This window comes from Chiloscyllium punctatum, chromosome X (genome assembly GCF_047496795.1).
Source record: "Chiloscyllium punctatum isolate Juve2018m chromosome X, sChiPun1.3, whole genome shotgun sequence".
In the NCBI taxonomy this organism is placed as follows: domain Eukaryota; kingdom Metazoa; phylum Chordata; class Chondrichthyes; order Orectolobiformes; family Hemiscylliidae; genus Chiloscyllium; species Chiloscyllium punctatum.
Window position 1 is genome coordinate 28,400,751 of NC_092791.1, and position 20,746 is coordinate 28,421,496.

Sequence of the window (20,746 nt, forward strand, 5' to 3'; positions counted from 1 at the left end):
CACATGACTATGGTAGGTCACAGTGTGCAAGTCCCTGTAGCCTTTGCAGAGTCATAAGCATTTGTACACCTCAATGCATCCTATTGAATAAACACACGATGGGCAATTTGACCTTCTCTTTCTTCTCACCGCCCCAGAACGATCTGTCAGGGCTGGCTTATCATCGACAATTTTGGACACTCTGTCACAGGAAGGGAGACTCAGCCTAGCTAGTGGCACTCACAGACGGGCAACTGATACCACAAAAAATTATCAGCAGCAAGCATCTGGAGGCAATGCCCACAGGATTGAATCACAGAGATGTGTTGAAAGGGATAACAAGGAGGGAGGAAGAAGTTGAAGGTTAAGTTGTGGGAGGAGGCTCATGTGGAGCAGAAACACCAGTATGAACTTAATGGGCTGAGTGGCCTAGATCTGTGCTCTAACTATTGCGTGATTCACCCAGTCACTAATTCCCATTGGCATGGCTTAGCTGTGTTTGCTGCAGGTGCTGACACAGTGATGATGGAAATCATTTCCGTATGTAATTTAGTGACTGGGAGGTACACTATGTCACGCCCTGAGGATATGAGGCGACACAGAAATGCGAGTCATTTCCCTCTTCCAAAGGCTAGTTCAAAAAAAAATGTGCTGTCGATCAGGAATGCTGTCAAACCAGGCTGTGAACGCAGTAAGTGGAACTTGTGCCCACTCACATGACAGATTCTAACAGTCACATCTTGCAACTGACTGTACTTGCAGTGTGCTGTATTTCTCTAGTAGCTCATTCTCCAGAGGGTGGAAGCTCATTATAGCTACTGACACAGGCTACAATTTTCCCTCCTACACAACGTCCCAACTCTTTCCCCACACTCAGAAAGCACTTCATTGGTTGGGAAGCATTTTGGGATGTCATGGGTGCAACGCCAGTGCAGCCCATCTTTGTTAAGCAGGTGACCCCCACCAACACCAACACTTCCCCTTCCTCACACAAGCCGATGAGTCACTCCCAGCATCACTCTGCACATATGGGACAAAGGTACTGAACACGGGCCAGATGTTCAGCTGCAGGGGCATCACAGCTGTGCCTGAGCCAGTCCTCACCTGACTTCAGCACCTCAAGACTCTCCAGTAGATGGTGTGCAGATGGGGGTTACTAAGAGGGTCAAATGTGGTCAAAATCTTTGGCTGGTCCTCTGTTAATCTCTCAAACTCCTCTCTAGCCATCAGCTCCATTCCCTGCTCTACCCCCCAGCAGTAGATACATGAGTGCCCATTGCAAAGCCTTTACTGCACCCCTGTCGGCACTGGGCAACTTGGCACTGGCATGGCATCAAACCTTCAAACTACAGACACCAGCTCAACACTGGCCTTCGGTTTTAGCCCACTGTCAGTGCCATCTGTGGCAGTAAAGACACGGTCCCACACATCAAAGAGCGTGGTGTTGAAAGGAGGCCTCATTCCTGATGGAGAGCTTATGCTCAAAACGTCGATTCTCCTGCTCCTTTGATGCTGCCTGACTGGCTGTGCTCTTCCTGCCCCACCACAGCGCTCAGGCAAACCTTTCCACGATGGGCTTGCTCCCACGACTACAGCCCCATCCTGCTTTCTGTCTTTAGCCATTCTGCTGGCTTTTCTCATCCTGGGGACTGCTCCCACGGGCTCCCTGATGTTACAGACTATCCCACTTGGTGGGCAGCCCCTCTGCATCAAACAAAAAATCCCTCAAACAAGGCCCTGCCAGTAAATTTGTCAGAAGCTCCACAATTTCAACTTCCAACAGAGGCCAATCTCATTCAGTACATATCACAGCAAAAGGGTCTGTCCTTTTCCTAGTTGATTGTTGGAAAGCAGGATCACCCAGGAGATGGACCAATAGCAGTGTGTTGGCAATGAGAGGGTCATGTGACTCGAGCTCCAGGAGAACACCAAAGCAGAGTTGGTAATTCTGCTTCTCATGCCAATGCAGGGGCAGCAAAGTGGCTAGCACTGCTGCCTCACAGTGCGAGGAACCCAGGTTCTATTCCACCCTCGGATGACTGTGTGGCATTTGCACATTCGCCCTGTATCTGCGTGGGTTTCCTCTGGGTGCTCCTATTTCCTCCCACAACGATGTGTAGGCCATGGGAAATGTAGAGTTATTAGGATAGGGCAGGGGGTGGGATGCTATTTGGAGGGTCGATGTGGACTTGATGGGCTGAATGGCCTGCTTCCACACTGTAAGGATTCTATGTTATATGTAACAGCAGGCCTCTCCCCACTATCAGAAGGACAGCTGTGTGCCAACGATACAAGACGCTGTGGAGATGGCATTGCACTGTACAGAAGGGTTTCATCCCATTTGGGAATGGGATCAACGCCATTGGTCAGGAGTCACATGGGCAGGGTTATCCTGCAAGTTTCCTCTCCTCGAAACGCCAGACTGTGCCACCCATAACTGAAGAAGATTGGCCACCTGGGCAAGGTGGGTGGGGAGGAGAGCTGGCACAAGGCTTGGCAGCCCAAAACAAGGCAGTGAGGAGATGGTTATGAGGGATAAGCACAGAATAAATATGACTGTGAGTTATAAAGAGTATACCCTAGAGGCTTAAAAACAAAACAGGGCAAAGAACAAGAAACACTACAAATCGTGACCAGGTCAGGTAGTATTGGTGAAGACAGAAACTGTTAACATTCCAAGTGAAAATGACCTTTCAACAGGTTAATGTAAGGTCCTCAAACTAAAACATTAACTCTGTTTCTTTCTTCACAAATGCTGACAGACCTGCTGAGTTTCTCTGGCAGTTTTTTTTCTGGTCTTAGCTCAGATTTCCAGCTTCCACAGCATTTTGCTTTGTATGTTGAACTAAGATCCCTTCAGTTCACCATCTCAGCCACTTCTCAACTTTATTGGAAAGTGCCAGATTATGTGAGTATGCTGGAGTTTGAGTGATAATCAAACTTGGGACTGGGGTAACAAAAAAAAAATCAATTATTTGCGTCAATCCCACAAATATTCTTACAGTCTTTCTGTGCTGTAACAGCGAGAGCCAGCTGTGACAAGCAAAGCTGTATCACAACATGCATGAGGGCATGCAAGTACATCATACACACATTTTCACTAACACAAACTAACACACACAAACACAAACATGCATTAACACACACACAATCACTAATGCACCTACACTAACACACACAAACACCAACACAAAAACACTTATGCAGAAACATCACCCTTTCCCTTTCTTGAACAGCATTCAACTTGACTGAAATCTCTTAGTTTTTAACTTTTACCTATCACGTTATGCAATCTTCAGTTGTCAATTCCTTTTTGTCTCATTTATGGTCCAGAAGCATTTCCCTTCCAATATTGTCGGCTCTGCCTTCAGTCATGTGATTCCATGCACTTCCCTCCCCGAACTTCTTGCCTTCTCTCTCTTCTTTAAGCACGCCTCTTTAGTCACCTGTTTCATTGGCTAGGAGTCCATCTTGCTCTGTTTTTTCTCTGTGAAGGATGCTTCAATTTATGTTAACAGCACCATATAAATATAAGCTAATGTCTTTTCAGTGTGCTCCCTATTTATTATTGATTCTATGAGTGAGGTAGAGAGGCAGTCAGGGTTCTTTCTGAACTACTTGCTATAAGGGATTTTTGGACAGAATTGCTTGGCACAGTAAACAGCCATTTAGGCCTACTGGCTGAGGCGGCAAACAAGCGTCCTCCCTACCTCATCCAATCAGCATTTTTCTCTCCCTAAAATAGTCCTTTTGCCTGAGACAGCAATATCTATGCTATTCCTCTGACCTAGTGTCCTATACGCACTGCTCATCTGTGGTGAAAATTGGGTAATCACTTCGCCGAACATTTCTGTTACACCCTCAAACATAACCCTGATTTTCCCCTGTGGCTCACCACTTCCAAATCTTCTCCCATACCCGCTCAAAGCTTTCAGCCTTTAGCTGTTTTTGCAATGTTCCAAACAAGCTTTAGGAGCAGACCCTCATTGTTCTCCAGGGCAGTCCCTGACCTTCTGCATTAAATTCAACAAATTCAGGCTTTAATTCTGTCTTTCATTGCTTTCTGTCTGTTTCTCCTCCTCTCCATGTTCACAAAAACACAATTAGAGCAGGATGAGGCCACACAACTTGCAAGCCTGCTCTGCCATTCAATCTGATTGTTGCAGATCTTGGATCTAAATGCCACTTTCCAACCTGCTCCCCACATCCCACAATTCCCTGAAGGACCAAAACTGAATAAAGTTAAGAATGGGGATAGACAATGATGGAACGTCCACAACCCTTGGAGGTGAAGAATTTCAAACATTCACCACCTTCTAGGTGAAGAGATTTCTCCTCATCCCAGTCCAAAATGGCTGACACCTTATCTTGAGACTATGTCCCCATGTTCTAGATTCCCCTGCCAGAGGGAAACAGCCTCTTAGTATGAACTCCATCAATCAACCTACTCTATGTCACTCCTTTCCAGTTTTTCCACAGAAACAAACAATCACACAGGATAGGAAAAATCCATTGAGCCCATCATTCCTGTGTTGGCTCTTTCAAAGTATTATCCAGTTAACCCACTCTTTTATCATGGTTCTGCAAAATTTCCCTTTCCAAGTATTTAACTAATTCTCTTTTGAAAGTTATGGTTGAATCCACTGCTGTTTGTGGCAACACATCAAAGAAATTCTCATCGCCCCTCTGGTTCTTTGGCCAATCACCTTCAACATGTGTCCCTGATTTCCAATCCTTCTGTCAATGGAAACATTTTATTATATTGAAATCCTTCAAGATTTGGAACACCTCAATGAAATCTCCTCTGAAGCTTCTCCTCACCTCAAAGGCCTTGACCTTTTACCTGAAGGTGAGAATTCCTTTCAGAAGTACGTTGACAGATCTCAAACCTTTTCTAAATCTGCTCTGCTCCTCAGCCTTCTGTGTTCTGAAGGTGTTTGCTTATCTTCTGGCAAGCAGCCTTCATATTCAGGAACACAAGAACTGAAGCAGCAGGCCATTCAGCCCCTTGAACCTCTTACTGTCATTCAATGAGATCATGGCTGACCTGCACGTGAACTTGCTCTGCTCACCTTGATTTTCATAACAGTTATTACCCCTTGCCCAAACTATTATCAATTGGAGAAATTCCAAACTTTTTCTGCAGAAGGAAGTGCTTTCTGACATCACCGCCGTTGGGGTAATATTCTGCCCCACCCTACCCCCTTCAATGCCCCCAAAACCAGAGAAAATAACTGAGGATCCCCCTCCAACTGATAAACCGTGGTGTCTACCATTTCCTACTTCTTGTGTAAATGCTTGACAGAGCAAGTCAAGAGAAAACCCTCAACAGGAAAACCCTTTGCAGCTTTTCACCCCAGTTTCAGTTCCTTCTCAGTCCATTCACAAATAGAAAGGACTGGTCAGGTCAGAGGAGGCAACCCACAAACCACAGAGAACACAACAGCAAGGAGGCTAGCTGGCATTCTGCACACAAAAGCTTTTGGCCTTGCCTGAACTAAAAACCACACTTGTTTCCTGTGTTCAGTTTGGGCACTGCGGCTGAGAAAGGAGATGTTCAACTTGGCGGATTTGCAACACAAAAACAACCCTGGGCTAAAGGAGTTAACTTGTCAGTGCCGAATACCAAGGCAGAGGCCAAGGAATACATCGATGATTGTATTGGCACTACCTCGTGCTCCCACGAAGAGGTTGAACAGTTCAACCACTTTACTAACACCTTCCACCCCGACCTCAAATTTACCTGGACCATCTCAGATTCCTCCCTCCCCTTCCTAGACCTCTCCATTTCTATCTCGGGCGACCGACTCAACAGACATTTACTACAAACCGACCGACTCCCACAACTACCTAGATTACACCTCCTCCCACCCTGTCCACTGTAAAAACGCCATCCCATATTCCCAATTCCTTCGCCTCCACCGCATCTGCTCCCAGGACCAATTCCACTACCGAACAACCCAAATGGCCTCCTTCTTCAAAGACTGCAATTTCCCCTCTGACGTGGTCGACGATGCTCTCCACCGCATCTCATCCAGTTCCCACACCTCTGCCTTTGAACCCCGCCCCTCCAATCGCCACCAGGACAGAACCTCACTGGTCCTCACCTTCCACCCCACCAACCTCCGGATATATCGTATCATCCTCCGTCATTTCCGCCACTTCCAAACAGATCCCACCACCAGGGATATATTTCCCTCCCCACCCCTATCAGCGTTCTGGAGAGACCACTCCCTCCACGACTCCCTCATCAGGTCCACACCCCCCACCAATCCAACCTCCACTCCCGGCACCTTCCCCTGCAACTGCAAGAAGTGCAAAACTTGAGCCCACACCTCCCCCCTCACCTCCCTCCAAGGCCCCAATGGATCCTTCTCTATCCGTCACAAATTCACCTGCACCTCCACACACATCATTTACTGTATCCGCGCACCTGATGTGGTCTCCCCTATATTGGGGAGACAGGCCGCCTACTTGCGGAACGTTTCAGGGAACACCTCTGGGACACCCGCACCAACCAACCCGTGGCTGAACACTTTAACTCCCCCTCCAACTCCACCAAGGACATGCAGGTCCTTGGCCTCCTCCATCGCCAGACCCTGGCCACACGACGCCTGGAGGAAGAGTGCCTCATCTTCTGCCTAGGAACCCTCCAACCACACGGGATGAATGTAGATTTCTCCAGCTTCCTCATTTCCCCTCCCTCCACTTTATCTCAGTCCCAAACCCTCGGACTCAGCACCGCACTCTTGACCTGCAATCTTCTTCCCGACCTCTCCGCCCCCACCCCCTCTCTGGCCTATCACCCTCACCTCCTCCCACCTATCGTACTCCCAGCGCCCCTCCCCCAAATTCCCCCCCACCCCCTACCTTTTATCTCAGCCCGCTAGGCACACCAGCCTCATTCCTGAAGAAGGGCTTATGCCCGAAACGTCGATTCTCCTGCTCCTCGGATGCTGCCTGGTCTGCTGAGCTTTTTCAGCACCACACGTTTCAACTCAGCCGAGGAGTTTAAAGTCAAATTCAAACAAGTTGACAGATTTGTTCAAATGCCTTCAACTAGAATTAAAGTACGAGGCCAGGTTGCATGTTTTTTGGTAGCAGTGGGTCATCAGCAAATTTAACACAAAGAAAGTGCTGGAGAAACTCAGTAGCTCTGACAGCATCTATGGAAAGAGAAACAACTAACATTGCACGTCTGATGCAACTCTTCTTCAGGGCTCATGCTGCACTTGAAACATAACTGTTTCTCTCCCCACAGATGCTGCCAGACCTGCTGAGTTTCTCTTTGTTCCAGATTTACAGCAGATTTTGCTTTTATTCAAAATTTAAAATATAATTATTGTGACCAACCTGTACAGCCACACCTCTGGACATATGTGGGACCTGAACCGAGGTCACCTTACCCAGAGGTAGGGACTCTAGCTCTGTGCCACAACAGCCCTACAAATTGCATAGTCTTGGCTTGTCTTCTCTTGAGTAATGACTATGGAGCCTGAGGTTTGATTGAAAGCTTCAAAACTGAATAGGACAAATGTTTGTTGGGCAGGGTTACTAAGGGTTAGAGAAGCACAGCAAGAAGATGGAGTTCAGTACAGATTTGCCACAATCTAATTTGAATTCTGGAACAGGCTCAATGGACCGAATGGTCTTCTCCTGTTTAGATTTGTGTGTTTAGGTTGTGGTTAACTGCCCTGCATTAGCCCTGGAGAAGGGTTACACCCAAAACGTCAACTTCTCCACCTCCTGATGCTGCCTGGCTTGCTGTGTTCTTTCAGCCTCCTGCCTGTACTCTTTATTAGCTAATAGCAGAAACAGGTACCAGTGACTGGATAGCATGTCTTAGGCTTATATTGCCCAGGAAGAATTTTTGGCTAGCCAATAAGAGGTCTTGCAAGATGTGCCACCTAAAACCTTATGTTGCCCACTTAAGCAGCCTACTAGGTTTGGAACATTTAGTCCTGGAGCGGTTGCGTTTAAAGTACTGACTGTTGTGGGATTGTATGGATGACAGCAGCCCTCTGATAGCCTACTTCAATGGCCATTCTTCACCTGTTATCCCACACGGTGTCCAACTGCTCAACTATGGCAGGCTTCGTTTCCCAGCCTGGTCCTGTCGCCAGGCAACCTACCGATGCCAGCCTAAACCACAATGATCTTTGGCAGGCTACCTTTTTCTGGTCGATGTATCTCAGTGTCAAGTGGGGCCATGCTATTCCCAATATATCATCAGAAGGGGCCTGGAATTACTTTTTAATACAGTTGTTAACACAAAGAAAACACATTTGCACTAATCACAGGCTGACAACTTGTCTGTTGCTACCTGCCATCTTTAGGTGAGCTGCCAATCTTTCTTCCAGGTATTTGCCACCCCGTGGTACAGAGCAACCCATTTACATTTATTCTTAATGATTGGGCTTCTACATTCGAGGGTTCACATGCCCAATGATCCTTATGACTTCATCAAATTGGGTGGAATTTAATGCAGCCTTCAGCATTAGCCCTTTCAGAACTATTGCTATATAATGTGGAGCAAAGGAAAGCTTGTTTGGCTCTGCCCATCTCACCCCTCATTGACAGTTGTACAATGTGCAGTCATATACATCAGAAAGCCAGTTGGTAATGGGTAGAACTGGAGCCAATCTTTATGCACTTTAATAACTGTTGATTTACAGAGATACATATTGCCTGCTCTACCAATGAACGAGATCGTGACTGATCTTATACTTCAGTGGCATTTTCCTATACTCTCCCTAAATTCCTCGATGTTTTTCATATGTAGAAATCTATCAATCTCAGTCACGATCATGGACTCAATGACTGACCCTCCACAACCTCTGGTCCTGATCTCAGTATCTCAGTCTGAAATGGCTTACCCCTTCTGAGATTGTGTCTCCTGGTTTTTACACTCCCTCCTGTGCCCTGGCTGTCCCTACAGTTTGCTGGGCATAAAAATGAACAATCAGGAAGCACCATCCTGTGGGCGAGGAGCAGGCGATGAGGCACTGCTGCAGACAGGGCAATTATTTGCAAAAATCCACCATTGGCACAGACTTTCAAACTGACATCAAATCGACAAACTGCAAAATGATCTACCTTGCAGCCAGCCTGGAAAGTAGACTTCAACTCTCTGACCAGAATCAGGGCCTTTGCCATTCCACTGTCCTCACTAACTTACCCCAGAAACTGGAGTCAGTTAATCAGTGACAAAAGGCACACTTCTCTGTGTAATGTGCTCGCAGTTCCACAACAGAGCATGGTGTGTGCAGGCAGCTCATTCTCACCAAGTATGAAGTCCTCCTTGTTCAACTTTGGAAGGGCACATCAAGCCATCAACTTTCAACTTCTTGGAAAAGTTGGGTGAGAGGGCAAACTGTGAGGATGAGTCAGGAATGCTGCAGAGTGATTTGGACAAGTTGAGTAAGTGGAGAGATGAAGTATAATGTGGATAAATGTGTGGTTATCCACTTTAGAAGCAAAAACAAGAAGACAGATTATTACCTGAATGGGAACAGATTGGGAGAGGGGAAGATGCAATGAGACATAGATGTCCTTGTACACAAGGTGCAGCAGGTGGTGAAGAAGGCAAACAGCATGTTGACCTTCAAAGAGGATTCGAGGAATGACTTGCTGCAATTGTACAGGGCCTTGGTGAGACCATACCAGGAATATTATGTGTGGTTTTTGTTTCACTATCTGAGGATGGACATCCTGGTGATGGAGGGAGTGCAAGAAAGGTTTACCAGACTTATGTTTGGGATAGCAGGACGGACACATGAGGAGAGACTAGATCAGTTAGCATTATATTCACTGAAATTTAGAATGAGGGGGATCGCATAGAAATTTATAAAATTATAAAATTTATGAATTATAACATTTATAAAACAGGACTAGACAGGGTAAGTGCAGGAAAGATGTTCCCAATGACTGGGGAATCCAAAACTATGGATCATAGTCTAAGGATATGGGGTAGGCCATTTAGGACTGAGACGAGGAGAAACGTCTTCACCCAGAGAGTGGGGAGCCTGTGGAATTCTTTGTCACTGGAAGTAGTTGAGGCCAAAACACTGAATGCTTTCAAGGAGGAGTTAGATATAGTTCTTAGTGCTGAAGACATCAAAGGGTATGGGGAGAAAGTAGAAACAGGAGAGTGAGTTGAATGATCATCATGGTCATATTGAATGGCAGAGCAGGCTCGAAGGGACAAATGACCTATTCCTGCTGCTGCTTTCTATGTTTCTGCTCCTGAAGTATTCCTTCTAAAATGGAGACCACTTGTGTGGACTTGTTGGGCCGAATGGCCTGTTTCCACACTATGGGGATTCTATAATTTTCAGCAGCTGTTTTTTTCAAAGAAACACCTTCGTCTGCCACCTTTTTAATGAATATTACAAGTGCCACTGAACAACTGCATAGAGTTTTCATTGCATTGAGTCCACACACACTTCATTTAGTCATAATTTGCAGGTTAAAAAAAAATCAAGGGTCACTCCCAACTAAAACTGTCTTTTTGTTGGCTGTGGTGGAAGGACCCAGCAGGACTCTCCCTCATCTCCACTGGAGATTTTGCCCCACCCTGTGGGGTTCAACACAAAACTCTACAAATTCGGGAGAATTTGGACTCAGAACGCTTTACCCTTTTATTTAAAGTTTTACTCCGAGTTTAGGCTGGATTGCCATGCTCTTACCAACCATACCGTTCAGTGGGCATGTTGCCCCCAAGACTCTTCAGTTGTCACAGCAGCAAAGAGAGAGAGAAATAGAGAGTGCCCTCAGAAACAGTCTGGGCTTTACCAGACTGGAAGTGATTGATGTCACCACCGGGGTGCCTGAAAGGCAGTGACAGTGCCATGGGATGCCATTTCTCATCACTGGCAATGCTCACTTTAATGAGCACAAAAGATGCCTCCTGCAAAAACACTGATGGTAAATTGGAGAAGCAGGTAAAAATAATTACATCAATCCCAAGATCATTCTATTTGACAAACAGAGGAGAAAGAATAGGCCATTCGGCCCTTCCAGATATCTCTGCCATTCAATGCGATCATGGCCACTTTTCGACCTCAGCTAAATATTCATGAAAGGTCTTTCGATTTGTTTCATGCCCAGAATTTGGTCAGTTGCAACATTTGACTTTCAAGGTCACCTCTCATCAACTCAAAGGAACACAAGCCCTTTCTACTGCATTGGGTTAGTCAGTGAGAAATGCTAACATCACCATCAGCCTTTTTGGATTTAAGGAAACCTGGGCAATCCTCAGATCTTCCAGTGTGAACCTCAAAAGGACACAGTCAGTCGATCACTCTGTGATAATGGCAGAGGTAGCAACCTTAACACATGCATAGGAGGCCCCACCATTGGTCCTTTATTTGATTGCGAATTGCCTTTGTGCATCATGCCATGCTCACACTACGATCAAAGCTAACACGGTCACATTTCTGTACTGCTGCACAGACAGGCACAGGGGTAAACAAAGACAAGTGGCATAGGCTGCAGATCTCGACATGTGCCATTCTGAGGACAAGGTACCAGAGTAGCCATCTCCTCGAAAGCCCCTCGCCCAAATCACATACTATCTGTCACACCCTCAGCATAATATCCACGCCTCATTTTCTGAGCTCTCGCTGACACCTTGCTTTGTGACAGAGGCAAGTGGATAACCAAAGGAAGACTGGAACTTTAAGGATGGTCAAAGATTTGAAAGTTGCAACATTTCAAGAGATTTATTCAATTCATGATCATTGTTGTTAGCAAACAGCGTACCTCAGCAGTGCACAGCCATCACAAAAATGTCTCAAAGATGTTGTTCCCCTCTCCTCCAGTCCCATAGGATCATTTAAAGCACACAAAGTACTTACGGTTGGCAGAGCATGACAAGGTCCTGGTCGGTCGTACCAGGGTGAAGCCCACGGATGTAAAGGTTGGTTTTACTCAGTTGCTCTCCTCCAACGCTACTGCTGTTACTGCTGCTGTTGGTGCTGGGACTGGGCGGTGCCATCTGCTGGGCGGGTGGGGCATAGGGCTGCTGGAAAAAAAACAAAATCCAATTCCATTAACGGCTGGAAGTCAAAGTGAGAGAAAATCCTGCCTACTTTCGAGTTCAGGTGGCAAGCTCCCAGCCAGGATTGGGAGCAGACAACACAGGCAGAGATAGCAATCTCGGTGAGATAAAGTTGGACACTGAGATTGGAGATGCCAGCTAACATTACACCTAGGATTTGGAACATTACACCTAGGATTAATGATTGACAATCATTAATGGTCTGCCAATTATATTATTAAGGTCATTGTTAATTAAGCACCCAGAGCACTTATAAAGAGAGAGACTGGGTGCAGTGGCAGTGTGGGGGAATTAAAAAAAAAGGCACTGGGGATCCTCTTAGGACACAGTGGCAGCATCTCTACCCCTGGGCTTGGAGGCCCAGATTCAAGTCTGACCTGCTTTAGAAGTGTGTAATAACATATCTGTACAGGTTATTTCGAAAAATAGGTTACTTTTTTTTTAAAAAGTGACTTCTGGGATACTGAAGTTGCAGGTGAGAGGTAGGCATATGAAATACTGAATTCCATGAAAAAGCCAGCTCTCAAGAAAAGGATTTCCAGTCCAGTTTGATCCTTCCAACATTTATCATTGATTACATATTTTGCTGGCTTGCAGCAAACATACAGCACAGAGACAGACCATTCAGCCTACCTGCCCCATACCAGTGCTTATGCTTCACTCAAGCCTTTCCCCCCCAAAATTCCCTCTCTGTTCCCAGCTCTTCATGCAGTTATCCAACTTCCCCTGAAAAGGATCTCTGTTTGCCTCCCATATTCTCACCACTCCCAGCTGAGTGAAGCCGTATCTGCTGAACACACTACTGAATTTAGGAGTGATCATCTTACATTTCTAGCCTCAAGTTTTGGACTCTGCGTAAGTGGAAACATCTTCTCTACACCCAACTGACTGAACTCCTTCATAACCGTAAAGGCCTCCATGAGGTCCATTGAACTTTCATTAATGAAACTCAATTACGAGGTTACCTCTCCACTGACTGTCTCAACTGATCAGTTTTGAAGCACAGCAATTGATCTGCCTCACGCAATACCGTAGACAGGTCTGAGGCTCAGCATTGGGGCATCCCTGAGGAAGAGCTATTTTACCACAAATCTGCCTGCTGACATCTCCCCACTGCTGATTAACAACTGTAAATGGTAATATCTTCAAATCAAATGATCAGAATCACAGAACTGTTAAAATGCATAAGGAGGTCATTCAGCCCATCATGTCTGCACTGGTTCTATCCCCACTGCCAATCTCTTGCCTTTACCCTGCACACCATTCTATCCAAATAACCATCCAATGCCGCCCTTGAATATCTCAACTGAACCTGCCTCCCCCCACATTCCCAGGCAGTGCATTCCAGACCCTAACTACTTGCTGGGTGAAAATGTTTTTCCTCACATCACCCTTGCTTCATCACTTTAAATCCATGCCCCTCTCATTCTTGTTCATTTTACATGTGGGAACAGCTTCCCCCGACCTACTCTGTCCAGTGCCCCCTTATGATGTTGAAACCCTCTATCAGATCTCCCTCTCAGCCATCTTCTCTCCAAGCAGAACAGTCCCAATTTCTTCAATCAATCCTCATAACTGAAGTTTCTCATCCCTGGAACCATTTGTGTAAATTGCTTCTGCACTCTCTCCAATGAATGTTCACATCTTTCCTATAATGTGGCACCGACTACTGTTCACTATACTCCAGCTGAGGTCTAACAAGGATCTTGTACAGGTTCAACATCACCACCTTGCTCAGATATGTTCCTGGGATAGAGTTTGCATTAATGTCTCTATCCCTCTTCAAATCACTCTTTCCTCTACTCCCATTGTGTTAGCTGTGGCTCAGTGGGTAAGTGTGCTTACGTTGGAATTAAAAAGGCTGTGGGTTCAAGCCCCACTTTAGGATAAAAATTGAGGCTATCAATCCCAGTGCAATCCTGAGGGAATGCTGCACTTCCAGAGATACTGTTTATTTCCTGATTTGAAACATTAAAACCAAGACTCTGTCTAACTGTCAGGAAATAGGAGGCGGCCCCTCAAACCTGCTCCACTATTCAATAAGATCAAGGCTGATCAGGTTGGGGTCTCATTTTCACATCCTCTCTGCCCCATAACCCTCAATAGTTTCACTAAGCAAAAATTTTTCTAACTCAGCCTCCACTGGTCTTCGGGAACAAGAATTCAACAGAGCACAATTTCAATATTTAAAAAGCATGAATAGGAAGGGTTTAGAGGGATATGGGCCAAATGCTGGCAAATGGGACAAGGTCAAGTTGGGATGCCTGGTCAGCATGGACAAATTGGACCGAAGGGTCTGTTTCCGTGCTGTATGATGATCCCAGCCCCCCACCCCTCTATTTATCTCTTAGTCCCCTGCCCCCTCCACATTCCTGATGAAGAGCTTAAGGCCGAAACGTCGATGCAACTGGCTCCTCAGACGCTGCCTGACTGGCTGAGCTTTTCCAGCACCACATTTTTTGACTATTGATCATACTCATCTCCATTTTAAATGGAAGGCCCCTTATTTTCAAACTGTGCCACCTCATTCTGGTCTCTCTCACAAGGAGAAAAGTCCTCTCAGCATTCACCCTGTCAAGTCCCCTCAGGATCTTATTGTTTCAAGAATATGGCACTATTCAGAATCAAGAAGTTCTCCTAATCAATGCAGATTCCTCAACAAACACCAGTTGCAAAGGCAAAATTCTACAAATGCAGGAAACTTGAAATAAAAATGAGCAATACGCAACCAAGTCAGAGAGAATCTCCAGGAGAGAAACAGCCACAGGTCTTGACATGGCTGTCAAATCTCAGAGATTTTGTTAGATTAGGAAGCATATGTCTGTAATCATGATTTGGAGATGTCGGTGTTGGACTGGGGTGTACAAAGTTAAAAATCACACAACACCAGGTTATAGTCCAACAGGTTTAATTGGAAGCACACTAGCTTTCAGAGCGACGCTCCTTCATCAGGTGATTGCGACAATCACCTGATGAAGGAGCGTCGCTCCGAAAGCTAGTGTGCTTCCAATTAAACCTGTTGGACTATAACCTGGTGTTGTGTGATTTTTAACTATGTCTGTAATGTGTATCTCTGTAAATAAATGTTAATTAAAAAAAAGTGTGTAAGGATTGGTCCAGTTGGATCCTTCACCACCTAGCTTTCTGGATTATAACACCATGCACTGAAACAAAGTCAGGATTTCAAGACTTTTATAATCCTCTCAACGCTAGTTCCTAATGTCATGCTCCTCTTATCATGTTGCCAGGGTTGGAGGATTTGAGCTATAAGGAGAGGCTGAAAAGGCTGGGGCAGTTTTCCCTGGAGCGTCGGAGGCTGAGAGGTGACCTTATAGAGGTTTACAAAATTATGAGGGGCATAGATAGGATAAATAGACAAAGTCTTTTCCCCAGGGTCGGGGAGTCCAGAACTAGAGGGCATAGGTTTAGGGTGAGAGGGGAAAGATATAAAAGAGACCTAAGGGGCAACTTTTTCACACAGAGGGTGGTACGTGTATGGAATGAGCTGCCAGAGAAGTGTGGAGGCTGGTACAATTGCAACATTTAAAAGGCATCTGGATGGGTATATGAATTGGAAGGGTTTGGAGGGATATGGGCTGGGTGCTGGCAGGTGGGACTAGAATGGGTTTGGGATATCTGGTCGTCGTAGACAGGTTGGACCGAAGGGTCTATTTCCATGCTGTACATCTCTGTGACTCTATGACTCTATGCTCATCTATTCTGTTCTTTCTTTTCATGGCTAGAAGTAAGGATCACATTAAGCTACTAGTTACTAAGTATCCTTAACCTTTTAAGCTGTACCTTCGCTTGGCATTTCCCACAGGGTCACCAATGGATGCATTCCTGCAAGTCTCAATACATGCTCTCCCACCTTCCATCTATCCCACCCACTCAAAAAGCCTTTCGTTTCATACCCATGCCCCCAGCATCAAAGATATGGTTACACCAGAGAGACCAAATCGTTCCGTCTTTCCATCCCAGGATTTGCTCGCAGCAATTTCCAGGACAATAATCTTCAATACCAGGAAACTTCAGGGCAATCCTGGAGAGTTGATGACATGAGGTTGCCCCTAGTAATAGAGCTACAAATTTTTGAATATGAAGTAATACGTGCATGGAATCATAAAATAAACTTACAACACAGGAGAAAGCCTTTGAGTCGTCGTGTCCATGTCAGCTCATTGCAAAAGCAACTCAGAACGACTCCCCACCATTCCCCTCAGCCCTGCAAACGGTGTTCTTTTCAGATCGTAATCTGAATCCCTTTTGAAAGCCTCAATTGAATCTCGCTCCCCCACGTTTTCAAGCAGTGCATTCCAGATCCTGACCACTTGCTGTCGAGGAGAATCAACGTTTCGGGCATGAGCCCTTCTTCAGGAATGAGCCATTCCTGAAGAAGGGCTGATGCCCGAAACGTCGATTCTCCTGCTCCTTGGATGCTGCCTGACCTGCTGCACTTTTCCAGCAACACATTTTCAGCTCTGATCCCCAGCATCTGCAGTCCTCACTTTCTCCACTTGCTGTCTAAACAAGTTGTTCCTCATGTCATCATTTCTGTTTATTTTGCCTATCAACTTAAATCTGTGTCCCCTCATTCTCAGTCCTTCCACTAACGAAGACAGTTTCTCCTGATGCATTTTGTCTGATCCTTCAGGATACAGATCAACTCTCCCTCTCAAGCCATCCTTACAATCAGTTTCTACAATCAGTCTCAATTCTGTCAATCTTTCCTTGTAACTGGAACATTCCTGTGTTTTGTTTTTGTTTGTAAACCAATGTTTTACATCCACCATGAGCTCCAATAATGGCTCAATAGGTAAAAGGACACCCAATGTAAAATTAAGCCATGCAGTTCAAGAGGCTTTGCATTTAATCAGTGATGATGACAGGATAATCAGCTGGTTTTGAGTTTTGATTACACAAACATAGTGCTGGTGGTTTCATCTAGTGAAGACACTATTTTCTTCTGTCATGGTCAAATGGTCTGATCATACTTGTGACCAATGAGATGGCCTTGCTGAGATGGAAGAAAAGAAACTGTTTGCATTTAAGTAGCACCCTTAGCTTCACCAAAGGTCCCAAGAGCATTATCAGTTAAAGGTTGATGCTGCGTCTCAACAAGAGACAAAGCCAAAATCAGAAGTTTTCCTTGTGATTATGAAACTATGGCCCAAAATCAGCAATACAAAAATGCCATGACCAATTTGGTCTGGATAGGCCCAACAACAGAGTGGTGAGCATGTTGTTTCTGGGGCCTGGGAAGATCAGCTGCAGAAACTGGACTTTGAGAGCGTCAGTACAAAGACAGAGGCCCACCAGGAACATCAGAAAAACTGGGTGTACAACTCTGGTTCCCCAACAATGGAGAAATAGTGGCAACTGTTGCCTGATTTAAGGCTAGTCAGGCCCTCAGGCTTTATGCAAACAGTGGGGGATGTAAACTTCCAGGATGGGGCAATATCTCAAAATCAGTTGCCAAATTGTGACAACCAAATTTCTAACAGTGCCAGTGATATAACATGTCAAAGTGGCTTAAGGCATGTTGAACCACGACTTCTATTTAGGTAAAGTGACTGTTGTTGTGTGGACAAACACTTATCTCAACTCAAAATCCACTCTCCCTCCCCAAACAGTACTGAAGATGTGGAAAGAATGCCTTTTGATGGGTGTAGGCTTGAGGGAGACATGTTGACCAGAATGCTGTGGGATCTTGCTCTGCACAAAATGGCTACCTGCTCTTCTTTCAACACTGCTAATGGACGTTTCCCAACATCCTCCTGGACCACAGGAGTAGGAGCTAAAGCCTCAGCCTGAAAAATGAAGCCAATCTCAGCAGGAAGTTGGTTGAGACAGTCAAATCCCTTTTAAAAATAGACCCACTCAAACAGGAAGCGCTCTCACGATGGACCTTGGCTGGATTAAACCTCGCAGAGGTGCAAAGGCAAGAGTGTTAAACCCCAGTGCAGTATTCAATGACCCCCTTCTCCTCATCTGTGCTTTCCCAGCAATCTTAAGATCTATTTGTAATATTGGCAAATAACGTGCAGTTAAAAAGCACCATTATCCTTTCTCAGGGACTACTGCTGGACAATATTAGAATCATGTAAGGAGACATTAAGACAGGTAACTAAAAGCTTGGTCAGAGATGTTCCGTTTTAACAAACATCTTAAGGAATGCAAGACTTGTGTTTATAAAGTGCCTTTCACAATATCAGGATGGCCCCAAAACATTTTATAGACAATTTAGTACTTTTTGATGTGTTGTGACTGATGTGTTAGTTAATTAGGAAGCACGGCAGCCAACTTGTGCATGGCAAACTTCCACAAACGGGAAAATAACAGCGGCCAGACAATCTTTTTTTTTTTACAGTGATTGAGGAATAAATAATGTGCAAACGAGAGAGGCAGAGAAGGAATTCCAGAGAGTGAGGGTTGAGACAGCTGAAGGCACAGGCATAAATGAATAATGGGTGCATATGCCAATTCCGACTGTGACTTGAATAGATAGGCAGGAGGCTGGAAGAATCCACCAAGCCAGGAAGCATCAGGATGTAGGGAAGTCGACGTTTTGGGTGTAACCCTTCTTCAGGACTGGGCGTGGGTGTGGGGGGAGCTGCAGATAAAGGGGGTGGCGGGGGCAGGGTGGTGAAGTGGAGATAGGTGAAGACAGGTAGAGGGTACGACCTGGTTGGTCAATGGGAGGAATGAATCTGGTTTGTGGCAGGGAGGAGTGGAATGGAGGGGGAGGGGCTGGGAACGGAGTCGGGGGATGGAAAGGGAGGTTATTTAAAATTGGGGAACTCAATGTTGAGTCCTCCGGGCTGTAGGCTGTCCAGGTGGAAGGTGAGGTGCTGTTCCTCCAACTTGCAGTTTGGTTCATTTTGGCAATGGAGGAGGCCAAGGACGGTCTTGTCGGAAAGGAAGTGGAAAGGGGAATTAAAATGGGTGGTGACTGGGAGGTCCGGTCGGCCCCTGTGAGCCTGGTTAAGATGCTCAGTGAACCGTTCCTTAAGTTTACGTTTGGTCTCCCCAATGCAGAGAAGACCACATCGGGAACAACTGTTGCAGTAAACTAGGTTGGAAGAGAGGCAGGTGAACCTCTGTCTCACCTGCAAGGACTGTTTGGAGCCCTGGATGGAGGTGAGGGGGATGGTGTACCTGGGGGTTCGGGGGAGAGGTTGGTGGGGAGAGTGGCGCAAACCAAGGATTGTGGAAGGGAATGGTCCTTGCGGAAGGCAGAGTGGGGTGGGGAAGGGAAGATGTTCTTGGCGGTGGGGTCTAGTTGGAGTTGGTAGTAGTGTTTAAGGATGATACGTTGGATGCGGAGAGTGGTGGAGTGGTAGGTGAGGACAAGGGGAGATGGTTTTTAGTGCGTTTAGGAGGTGGGAAGTTCAGAGCAGTGGAACGGGGAATGGAGGTGGTGCAGTGATGGGCTGTCTGGATGACAGAGGGAGGAAAAGCATGTTGTTCAAAATAGGTGGACATCTGTGATGCTTGGGAATGGAATGTCTCCTCGTCCGAGCAGATGAGGAGGAGGCGGAGTAATTGGGAGAATGGGATAGAGTTCCTGCAGGATACGGGTTGGGAGGATGTGCAGTCCAGATAGTTACGGGAGTCTATGAGTCTGTAGTAAATGTCTGTCTGGAGACTGTTACCGGAGATGGAAATGGAAAGGTCAAGAAAGGAGAGGAAGGTGTCTGAGATGGACCAAGTGAATTTGAGGGAATGGTGGATGTTGTGGGTGAAGTCGATGAACTGCTCTAGTTCAGCCGGGGTGCAGGACGCTGCACCGATGCAGTCATTGATGTAATAACGGAAAATTGGGGCACAGTGCCTGTATAGGTACTGAAGAGGGACTGTTTGACATATCTGAAAAAGAGGCAGGCATAGCTGGGGCCCATCTGGATTTGAACGAAATGGGAGGAGTTGAAGGAAATGCCATTCAGGGTGAGAACCAGTTCGGCAAGGCTGAGGAGGGTATTGGTGGAGGGGGACTAGATGGGTCTGTTGGAGAGGAACAACATGCTTTTCCTCCCTCTGTCATCCAGACAGCCCTCCACTGCACCACCTCCATTCCCCGTTCCACTGCTCTAACCACCCTCCCCAAACACAATAAAGACAGAGTCCCCTTGTCCTCACCTACCACTCCACCAGTCTCCGCATCCAACGCATCATCCTTGAACACTTCCACCAACTCCAACTAGACCCCACCACGAAGAATACTTTCCCCTCCTCACCCCCATCTGCCTTCTGCAAGGATCGTTCCCTTAGACAATCCTTGGTTTGCGCCACTCTCCACACCAACACCCCCCCAAACCCTTTGGTACCTTCCCCTCAACCGGAAACAATGCAAAACCTGCTGGTACCCCACCCCCCTCAACTCCATACAGGGCCCCAAACAGTCCTTGCAGGTGACACAGAGGTTCACCTGCCTCTCTTCCAACCTAGTTTACTGCATCAGGTGCTCCCAATGTAGAGAAGACCACATCGGGGAGACCAAACGTAAACTTAGGGAACGGTTCACTGAGCATCTAAACCAGGCCCACAGGGGCCGACCGGACCTCCCAGTCACCACCCATTTTAATTCTCCTCCCCACCCCCTTTCCGACATGACCATCCTTGGCCTCCTCCATTGCCGCAACAAACCAAACCAAAAATTGGAGGAACAACACCTCATCTTCCGCCTGGGCAGCCTACAGGACTCAA

The 20,746-nt window shown here is 46.3% G+C and overlaps 1 protein-coding gene across 7 annotated transcripts in view; it reads right to left on the reverse strand.

Moving 5' to 3' along the window:
- The window catches only part of LOC140471286 (RNA-binding motif, single-stranded-interacting protein 2-like), a 247,305-nt gene that overhangs the window by 114,176 nt on the left and 112,383 nt on the right, over positions 1-20,746 (reverse strand). For all 7 annotated transcript variants that reach the window (XM_072567269.1, XM_072567268.1, XM_072567263.1 and 4 more), the window contains exon 2: positions 11,838-12,004. In XM_072567269.1, coding sequence (XP_072423370.1) covers positions 11,838-12,004 — 167 coding nt within the window. The remainder of the gene's footprint in view (positions 1-11,837; positions 12,005-20,746) is intronic.